At 39.5% G+C, this 11,521-nt stretch overlaps 1 protein-coding gene across 1 annotated transcript in view; it reads left to right on the forward strand.

Annotated features, from left to right (window-relative positions):
• Nucleotides 1–2,561: 2,561 nt before the first annotated feature.
• The window catches only part of LOC126399942 (RNA binding protein fox-1 homolog 3-like), a 414,850-nt gene continuing 405,890 nt past the window's right edge, over nt 2,562–11,521 (forward strand). Inside the window, exon 1 of the mRNA XM_050060302.1 lies at nt 2,562–3,015. Within this exon, the coding sequence (XP_049916259.1) occupies nt 2,890–3,015 (126 nt within the window). The 5' untranslated portion in view covers nt 2,562–2,889. The remainder of the gene's footprint in view (nt 3,016–11,521) is intronic.

The raw sequence follows: 11,521 nt of genomic DNA on the forward strand, positions 1-11,521 counted from the left end.
ACACTGACCTAAAACACACTAGTGAGCATTACAGAAATGATAAACTCTTTAATATTTGAAGGGTTTTTTACATAAAACAGTAGTTCTTTATAGAATAAGAATATGAACTTTTCACTTTATTGACTGTATTAAAGTATATGTAACAAGAATGCAGCAATTTGCTTCATATCCAATTTTTTCTTAATCTTTTTTCTGTATCAAAACAAAACGAACAAACAAAAAACAAGCAAGCAAACAAAAAATAAACCGAAATTAAAAAAACTGAAATTCTGACGTGCAATAATAATTACATTAAAAAGAAAAATCTGAAGCCATCCCCTTTTGTGTGTTTGGTAACAGCATCATCATCATCATCATCATTATCACCAACAACAACAACAAAAACAACAAAAACGAACAAAAAAAACAAATATCTGAAATTCCAGGGCTGCAATAATACTTACATAAAAATCTGAAGCCATCCCCTTTTGTGTGTTTGGTAACAGCATCATCATAATCATCTTCATCATCATCATCAACAACAACAACGACAACAGAGAAAATTGCAGTCTGCTGTGTTTAGAATCATTTCTATTTCTTTTTATTGAAAATATTTTGCTAAGATTTTCCATAGCTTTCAATATGGTTTCAATATGACCGATGTGTGTTAGCATTTATAAAATATGCTTCATTTATTTAGTGATGAGAGTATGAATGAGAAAAGTATTCATGGATTTTGGAGAATGAGGTCACTAAATGCATTGTGAGCAATTGTGATGAAAAAACGATTCCCAGTTTGGCCCACAGAGACTTCTGTTTCTCTGGCTGTGTGAAGAGGTTTGACAGTGTAATTTCAGTCTGGACTAGTGCATGTAAGCAATCAGAAAAATAAAAAACAAACCTGTAATCAATGTTGTTGTGAGGATGATCCTTACATTAGTTTTTGGACTGAAGTAATACTTTTGCAATGACAATAATTCAGTCTTTCATTTGCTCAGTTATGTGCTTTTCCCTGTTTTGGATGATCACTCTTTTCTAGAAAACACACTGGAAATCACAATAATGTAAGGAAATAACCAAAAGGGGCTGAAAAGCTAAGAGAGGCCATTGCTGAAATGATTGTATACAGATAGATGGGTGGATTTCTGTGTGGAGATCCATATTTGTACGAGGAGGTGTGTTCAAATAGGTTTTAATGTGTGCATGTGTGTGCTTTCTTCCCTCATATAGTAATCTGAGTTTAACTCCATAAAAGGTCACAGATTTTCCATGCCTTTATATCTTCTTCATCCATTTCATTTTGTTGATTTTCGTATTTTTTCCTCTTTTTTATTTTACCACTTTTATCAACGATGTGTTTAATAGGATAAATTGGTATCTTTGAACTCAGTAATGAAAGCTAGAGTAATATATTATCAAAATAGATTACTCGACCTGATGTGTATTTGTGTGTGTGTGTGTGTGTGTGTGTGTGTGTGTGTGTGTGTTTGAGAGAGAGAATTAGGATAAAAAAGTAGATGGAGCTGTAGAATAAACAGTGTTCTGTGCCTTCTTCTTCTTTTCCTCTCCATCCCTCCGCTTCCTCTCTCCCTCCCTGTCGGAGGAGGAGGTGTGTGAAACTGACTTCCCTCCACTAGCGCCAGATTAAACTAAATCATTTAGTCAGTGTTGTAGTACATCAAACAACAAATATTAACGCCAAAATATAAATAAACCGCTGCTCGCCTTCCCCCCCTCTGAGGCCCCACAGAAGAAGAAAAAGAAGGGAGAATGAGTGGGGGGGGGGGGGGGGGGTTGTATATTTTACTGTATCTCATTATTCAGCCATTAGCTCTGTTCTTTCTAGGGAAATGCTATGCTTAAAGAAAATATCCTCCCTACAGCCGAGCTATAAATTAAATTAAGCCGTTGCATCAGCTCTGTGATTTTTTTTTCAAAGGCGTTAAACATGCGCTGTTTCCGTCCTTAATTGTTTCTCAAATAAAATGGAATAATTTTGGGGGTGGCGAGTGTTCCACCTTGCAATAATGCCTACTCTTCATGCAAACCATTTGAGAGTAAGATGTGTGCATGGCAGAAGCAAACAAAAATCTGTGTATCTGAGAGACTCTGAGGGGAGCAGGGTTGTCATTTATTTTAGTTTTCTGTTGGCAAAGCAGCAGCAGCACCATGGCTGTTACTATTATAAGTTAGTGACGAGTCTGTCCTGAACCTCTCGGAAAAAGGTTAACAGCATGGATCAGCTGCTCTCACACACTCTTTCTCTTCGGATCTATCTCTCTCTCAGACTTGCCCATTTGATATTAGAATACCCCAGAGACCCCCCGCTCCCTCCTCCTCCTCCCACTCCCAGCCACTCCTTTCTCCTCAAACCCCTCCCTCCCAGCCCCTCTCCTTTTCTCCAATCGCTGCCTCTCTTTCCTCAAGGACCTCCCGAGCCTCCTCATGTCCCGCCTCCTCTCCCTACACTCCTTTCTTTCCCTCCTCCATCCCTCCTTCTCACCCTCCCATCCGTACCCATTTGCGTGGCTTGGCTTCTCCACCTCTTCCTCAAAGTAAACAGAGGAGAGAAGGACAGAATCATCACTTTGCCCGTCTGCACACATTCCGCCATACACTCTCACACAGCATCCGTCCGATGCCTCAGCTTCTTTGAGTGTGTTGGCAGCTGTAGTGTGTGTGTCTGCGCAGGCATCCCTCGTCTGCATCCACTTAAGTATTAACTGTGTGACTGCTCTTGCTGCCGCTGACAGAAGTAAGGAAAGGAGGTGTGAAGAAGTAAAGGCAGACAGAGAGAGAGAGAGAGGGAGAGACAGAGAGAGAGAGAGAGAGAGAGTGGTCCAGAGAGGTTGAGAGGTGAGAGGACAGACAGAGCGGAGCTCCGGTAAATAGAGTTGTAACTCAGTCTCTATGAGTAAGGTGTCCCGTATCCACATGCTTTGCTCTATGGCGAACTCCGGCTGTGTGCTACTGTCCGGGTCCGGGATGTTACCCCATTCTCTGCAATGCCCCCCTGCTTTCCTCTATCTGCCCCAGGTAAGAAAGCACCCATCTCCCCCCCCCCCCCACCCTCAACTCACATCGCTTTTCTCTATTTTTTCTTCTTTCTTTTCCTCCAGGCTTTTACACTCTACTTTTACATCTTTTTCTCTTCTCATTTTTCTTATTTCCCTATTCCTCCACAATTACTTCCCGAACATGTCGTCTTTTTTGCTTATTTGTGTTGATGTCCATTTTTTCCCTTTCTCACTCTTGAAGTACAGGTTGATATTTTTGGAAACTTTCATCACACTTCTCTGTGTAACTTGCTGCCTGTAAACACTCTTCATCATGTGCCTTCCCTCATCACACTCAGTAGCGATGAATTGATTAACACATGGACCCCCTGTGTGTGTGTGTGTGTGTGTGTGTGTGTGTCTGAGTGAGTGTTCAGTGGGCAGCAGAACAGGGACAGATGTCGGCTCAGAACTGAATTAGACAATAGAACCAAACGACTAGTTGGAGTGGCTGCATGCCTGTCATTCAGATGGCTGTGTTTCTATTAATTGTGCCTGTCTTTTTTTTTTTTTTTACTTGTCGTCACTCCTCATGCCTCGCTGTTTGTTTACTGTAAAAGTACTCAATTGACACTGCATCGGTCAATTGCCATGTTACACGCCAGCACATTTAACCATGCCTCTGTGGGGGTGTGTTTGTGTGTGTGCCCGGTTTTACTACTGGCAGCATGTGCAGTGGCAGGCGGTCCCCCCTTTTCTCTAGACAGTTTGTTATTGCGGCTGTATAAAATATGATAAGACTGGGGAGAGCTGCCATGTAAAATATTAGCGGGCTGCAGTGAGCTAACCTGCCACGTCCAGACCCCAAATAGCCGCCACACATCACCTTTACAGGGCGACCCAGACCACCCGCCTGCTGGCAACACACACACACACACACACACACGCACACGCGTGCAAGCACACATGCAGACACAGAGCATGCACCAGCTGGGATCCACAAATACACACTTGCGCGCTCCATGCGGCAACACAAACACCAAGGGTCCTCAGGGAAGCAGTCTGTTAGTTGCTCGTAGTGTGTGTGTGTGTGTGTGTGTGTGTGTGTGTTCCTCTATTTGCTTTCACTGCTTATAACACGCATGGGAAAACCCCATAACATAACCACAATTGTACTACTTTGCCACTTAATTTACATTTTTTTATATAGAATAAAAAAAGTGTTTTTAAAAGAGAAGAGACTTGCCAACTCATGTCAAAATAAGAGTATTCCAGCAGTGGAGGGAGGGATGGGCTTTGAGATGGTAATTTCTGTATAGATGAAAGCTCTTTACACTGCAGATTTTCCTTAGTTTACATGCTTCCTCTTCTTTTTTAATGAAACGGCCAAAGGTGAACGTGTTGTCATGTTTTTCTTACACCGCTGTTTATTTCCAAGTTAGTTTTCAGCGTGTTCCTCTTTTTCTCCATTTCCTGAGGACAGTCAGGCTTCTTGTTGCATCGTCAGCCAAACGGACAGTAAAAAGCTCCCAAACTCCAAAAAGCTTTTTACACCGTTTATACCCACAACTGGGCACACAGTGTAGACAGTGAGCAATACACCGATGTATGAAATGAGACGGCAGTATCATGGGGAGGTATGGGGATGTGTCATCTAAGAGTGAACTTTTAATGCTTTTTACACCAGCATTAGTTTTCTGATGTCTCATATGTGGTGAGTGATGTGCAGACTACTGCTGATAGAGATTCATATTTCATCAAACATTTACTGGAGTCCTCCCATAACATGACAGAGATTCTTGAAGGTCAACAATTAGCTTTTTACTGTTTTTCATACCTGCAAGGTTCCCACACATTTTCATGGACAAGTCAACACATTTCCATAACTTTTCAAGGATCCATAATTGAAAAAAATAATCTTACTCTACTTACCCAGCAAGGGTGTAGGTTTTATTTCAACACATTAAACGGGGAGTCCTCAGCCAGAAAATATTAGCATCAAACACTTTTATTCCTGTATTGTGGTGAATTGTTACACACTTATTTGTGCATTTTCTGCATCTGTTTATGGACTTTCATTTAGTGAAAAATCAGATTCACACTCTTGTCAAATATATATTTTAGCTAGCTGTCATACATGAATGGAGAGATGGACAAAAATGAAGAAAATTATGGTAAACAAAATGTCACACATCAGCACATATTAGAGCAGCATTACATTCACAGTTTTTAGAAAATATATTTGCTGTCATCTTACATTATGTGGAAGGTTATCCTTGAAAGATTACTGTAACAACTTCATTACACACAACAACATTCCATGACTTTTTCAAATCTTTCAATGATTTTTATGGATTCCATGACTTTTCCTCACTGCAAATGTTTTCAATAAAGTTACAATATGCAACTGTAATATTTCACAATAAATTACATAACTATCACTTCAAAGGCTACAACTGTGATATTTGACCATATTCAGAATTTTGTTGTGAAATTCATGCAGGTAAATATAGTAATTTTACAGGAGCATATTGCTAATCACAGTAATGTAATGAGCTTTAACTGTGAGGTTACAGTTGAATATAGTAAGTTTACAGGAGCATACTGCTAATCACAGTGATATGCAGGTATAACTACTGTGAGATCACAGTATACAGCTGTCATTTCACAACAATTTACTTTAAAAATTTTAAAATTTTCCATGACTGTGGGAACCCTATATTTGATATTTTTTTTAGAAGAATCTCTCTGGCATGGAGCGGCATGCTTCTATACAGCAGCTTGTAGAGCACCGTCCTGCCTCAGAGGCAGGCACATGCAGATAACAAACATGTTATTATAGTATATGACATTTTATAGTATTCATGTTCACGATGACCCTGACTATGTCCATGTCAAATTTTATGAAATTTTAATGTACAGTTTTTGAGAAATGTAAAGGGTAACTCAGCTCAAATGACATAACACATTTATAATTTCATTGTATTTATTTACCATAGAACAATGATATGGTATGATGCATATTACATTTTGTTTGAATATGGGTTGCTGTTGTTCAGCAGGTTAAATTTAATTCATGTATGGCGTTGTAAAATATTGTTTCATGTGCACCTTTTTAATTTTGAATACCTGCAGACCTCTGAAGGTCTCTGCACAGCCCTGCTTAAAGACCTGCTAAAGAAATGTGAATAGTCCTCAGAATGAATCATGAATTAAGTGTAAAAACTTTTTTTCTGTGTGTGTGTGTGTGTGTGTGTGTGTGGTTTAAGTTGTATTTTTTAGACATTTTACAGTGAAGAGGGAGACAGGTAACATGAGGGAAGAAGCTCTCACATGTAGCCGCAGTCACTGCCTGGCATCAAATCAGGGACATTGCAGTAATATGGTAAATGCTGAAAGCCCTGTGGTGTAGTAGAGCTAATATTTTTGTAGCATATAAGTATGCAGACACGTTTTAATGGTGGATTATCCAAACAAAATGAAATGACAAGAAATTTCTGAATGAATGGGGCGAAAGATATAGAACAAGATACATCCACTCTTGTTGGCTTCACTGAAGGATTTTAAAGTCTGTAATGACATTGAACAGCCCGTATTGGTCAAGCAAGACTTCTGACAAAGTGGTGTGTGTATTGCTTTTGACTCTGACACTGTTTAAACCCACAGTAGGATCCCACTATTCATCTGCCTGCTTCTCCTCCATCTATCCATTTGAACAGACAACATGGATCACAGCTACCCCCCACCCCACCCCTGATACATTCATGTATTGGATTTCCATTCTCTCTCTCTTCTTCTATCCTCCCCTTTGTCTGTCTTTCCATTTTTTTTCCAAGGCATTGCCTTGAAAAAAAAGAAGCTTCTTCTAAAGTCAATACCATGTGCTAAATCTGCTTGTGCAAGCTTCTCTGTTCTCCCTAGGGAGGGAGGGAGGGATGGAGGGGTTGGAGGGGGGAATCTTTACCAAGGCTCACCTAATAGTTAAACACTTCCTGTCTAGTGGTTGTAATACACTGAGGAACGTGGAGAAAGAACCCCCCCCCCCCCCCCCGCTTGCTTCATTCTGTGCTCCATTCCTTTCATGTCCCACTTGACTGTATTCTCAGTGTTTTCTCTGTTGTTTGTAGAGCGTGTACAGTTTTTTTGTGTAGCAGCACATTTGTATTTGTTTCTCCATCTCATGTATTATTTGTTTCATGGGGTAATATAGTGTGCACTACTTTGTAGCTTTGCTGGTGCGCACAATTAACCATGTTCAAACCCACAATATTTTTTACAGTAGTAATGATTTTTATCATAAATCTACATGTCTGTTTTTATCTCATACCCCTTTGGACCTCCATGGGTAGAGATCATTGCTTACATGATCCTGTCTAAACATATCTAAAATAAAAACCACAATAGATTAAGCATTCATTCTTTTTGCAGCAGAAAGCTAAGGCTTCTGTCTTTCCTGTCATCATGTCATGACCTTATGTTACCTTACCTTACATACTGTGCAAATGTGGTATTTCACTGTATTTACGCCAGTATTTACTTGTAATGGCATCAGGTGGTCTGTTTGGATAATCCTGTATATTTTTATATGTCAATCTAAAAAGGTTGTAATAGTTAGAACATTCATTCTTTTTGCAGCAAAAAGCTAAAGCTTCTGTCTTGTCCATCATCACGTCATGACCTTATATTACCTTACATTGTGTGTGGCGAAAACATAGTATTTCACCATAATTACACCAGAAGAGAGATTGTTGTTTGCATAATCCTGGATAAATATCAATCTGAAAAGCTAGAACATTAATTCTTTTTGTACGCTTCTTTCTTCCATGTCACCAGATTGTATGCTAATGACATCATTGCTCTACATTGTGTGTGGTGCAAAATCATGCAAAAACGAATGGTGGCACCAGAGGAATGAATGATAAATCCACCGTATCACCTTCTCACTCTGTTCAGTTCACATCTCAGAAAACAAATAACTTCAATCAATATTTTTGTGTTCTATCTATCTATCTATCTATCTGTCTGTCTGTCTGTCTGTCTGTCTATCTGTCTGTCTTCGTGTATATTTGTTCAATTCCAATACAATATGGGATTCCATTTCATGAGATAACAATGAATTTGACTTAATTTTTCTCTGTTATAGCCTTAAGCTGAAACAGGACAGAAAACAATAACCTCATATTTAACAGATATTCATAGAATTACACATAACAGAGGCAGAGCCAAAGGTCTCAAATGTAAAACTGGCTAAATTATGATTTAGATCAGAAACTGTCCGGTAATGAAATATGTAAAGCGCATGAGTGAACATTAAGTGCCAGCTTGCAGTAATTGGCCATTTTGATGACTGTGCTGCAGGCACATTACAACCAGTATCAAAAATGCATAAAGGGCAGGTATATAATGTAACAGCTAGGGCTGGGTGATATGACCAAAATCTCATATCATGATATAGGTCATTTCCTATCCTGATAACGATACATATCACGATATAGCACATTTTAATCCAATGAATAAAAAGTCCTGTGAGTGAAGAGAGGGAGCGCTGGTAGCGAGAAAGCTGGTGAATCAGATCAATAAAACAGCGGTTATGTTCTAAAGCACAGACACGCCCACACCCCCACACACCTCCGCTCAACACTGAGGCTGTACTCCGCACCACTTGATTTGGTCTGAATATTGTCGCCGTCTCGCTGCTTGTCTGCTCTTTCTCAGCGCTGCAGGACTGAGCCAGCGCAGCAGAGACAGACAGTGGTGAAGTTATATAAACTCGTTACGTTACTGTAAGTGCCGTAAAAGCTTTGAGAATTAAAAAGCCAAGAAGAGTAGGCTAATTTATCAATGAGATCCGTGCAATGACTAAAAATACTGCCGTAAAAAGTGTAATTTGCGTCACAACGATATGTACACGATAGAGCAAAATACGAAATGATAGACATTTTTCTCTCGTCACACGAAATATAATGTCATATCGCATAGCCCTAGTAACAACAATGATGCAAATGTTATATAAGTAAAAATTATTATGGTATATTACAGTTTTTCTCCATTGGTTTGGCTCATTTCTTGAAACAGAAATTACATTCTCAAAATAACATGGACAAACCTCCAAACCACTTGGCAGTTGTTCACAACAGAATTGAATTTCTCATTCACTTCATCAAATTGCAAATGTCTTAGTACATGTCTCAATGTCTCAATACATCTTTGCAAATGATTAAGTACAGGTAGCCTACAGTTAGCACAGTTTCCAAGTGAATAGATCTTGTTGATCTAAACTGATTGTTGATTCTCAGTCTAATGGTTGTTCGCTCCAAAACATGTCAGCATCATTTCATTGTATAAGTTATCACATGCACAATAGTCTGTTCAATTGTCAAAATTAGTCAAGAACATAATACCACGAATACCATATATGAATCTCTTGGAACATTTGATAAATTGATTAATTGCCAGTCAGGGGAAACTAGAACTTGACTAACGAAGGAGGGGCCACGGTGGATGTCCCAGGCCAGAGTGGGGGCCGTATAACTATGTGTGCTGCCATTTCTGAGAATGGTGTGGCCACTCACATCCCCAGTCTTGGCCCATACAATACACAGAAGCTCCTCATCTTCTTGGACCGCCTTTATTCTGATTTGATCCCTGAAAATGAGAGAGGTCTCGTAGGGCCTCACCTACCAAACTATGTCATTGTGTAGGACAATGTGAATTTCCACCGTGGCCCGCTCATCAGGGCCTGGTTCACTACTCATCCAAGGATGGTCATGGTGTTCCTACCACCTTACTCTCCTTTCCTCAATCCTATTGAGGAGTTTTTCTCCGCTTGGAGGTGGAGCGTGTATGAGCATCAGGCTCAAAATCAGAGGTCCCTGCTCCATGCAGTGGACGCTGCGTGTGAAGATATTACAGGAGATCAGTGTAGGGGATGGTTGCGACATGCACGCCGTTTCTTCCCTCGTTGCATCGCAAGGGAGAATATACGCTGTGATGTGGACAAGAATCTGTGGCCAGACAGACAGCAACGTGTGGATGGCCAGGAGGGTGAGGACGGTGGCCAGTGAAGAAGTGTTAGTTGTGAAACTCCAGCTTTATTTACAGCACTGTAGGCTACATATAATTTTCCTTGTTTTTTGTTTGTGTGTTTATATTACAGTATATTATGCTGTATACATTTTCTTTTTACTAAGTTTAAGTTACTTTATGTGTGTGAATACAAATGGTTACAATTTCCTTGGCAGTATGAGTGCAATGTGTGATGTCAAACCTTGGAGGCTACTCTTACCGTAAAATCCTGTTTTTTTTTTTTTTTTTTTTTTCAGTTTTATACACAATTGTATTCTGTTAGCTAGACAAAAAAAACTAGCACACTAACCATTGTCAATGAAGGACTGGGCTAAGACTGAGAGGTGGACATGATGATATTTCAATGGTCCTCTGCCATAGTGACAAAACATCTAAACATTTTGACGACAAAGGAACGATGCATTTTGGTGGCACTGACTATTTATATGGGAAAGGAATTTAGTTTTGAAGCATGAGTGAACAGTTTTGGGAGAGATATGAGCTTTTGCAAGTGAGCCATGGTGTTGTGCTGAACTGTAAGACTGTTTTGCCAAATGATCTTACAGTTTTGAGAATGTAATTTCTTTTTCAAGAAATGAGCCAAACCAATGGAGAAAAACTGTAAGTAAAAATTTGTGAATAAAAATGTGACAGAAAAACTGTAATAAAGTAAAGAGTTAGATGAGTTGATACTCGAGAATCAGCAGCAGCTCAACTGGTTCTGCAGTATTTTCATTTGCTGTTAACTTTCCTGGTGTGGAAACCCTCGCTGTGTGTTCTCCGCTCTCCATGTTTTGGCTGCTGCTGATGTGAAAGACTGAAAGTGATGTAGCTGTTACTGTTTGAGGAAGCTCTGAGCTTTCCATCTGAACCGCAGACTTCAAAAGACTCAGTGCCTAATATCATCATCATCTGTACTGCAGCAGTTTTACTGCTTTTATCAGCTTTTAGATGAGGGCACTCACCTGCACACACACACACACACACACGCACACACACACACATAGACTTTGCTGTTGTACTACTATACGTTTGTTGTATACACTGTGTAAACTGTTTCAACCAGTCCTTTTCAAGGCAGACATTAAGCTAATGACTAGAACAACAGCTGAGGGATACAGCAGAGGAGGAGAGATGCAGCAATGGACAGTTTAAGACAGAAATGACATGGGGCAAGAGAAAAAAGCAGTTCGTACTTCAGAGAAAGAACAGTTAATGACACGAGAATAAAGTATTGCTTGATTTACATATTTTACATATTCATTATAGACTTATAAAGTGTTACAGACATCTTATTGTTGACACTATTTTCGAGCGATGGAAGAGTACTGGAATCATTCTAGTTTAAGTTCAAGTTCACGTTTAAGCACTGTTGCGTTAAATACATTTAAATTCAGTAAGGAGAAAAAAAAGCCCGAAAATGTAATTACACACATCTATATATATATATATATATATATATGCATATGTATATATATATT

The sequence above is a fragment of the Epinephelus moara genome, chromosome 13 (assembly GCF_006386435.1).
Source record: "Epinephelus moara isolate mb chromosome 13, YSFRI_EMoa_1.0, whole genome shotgun sequence".
Classification (NCBI taxonomy): domain Eukaryota; kingdom Metazoa; phylum Chordata; class Actinopteri; order Perciformes; family Serranidae; genus Epinephelus; species Epinephelus moara.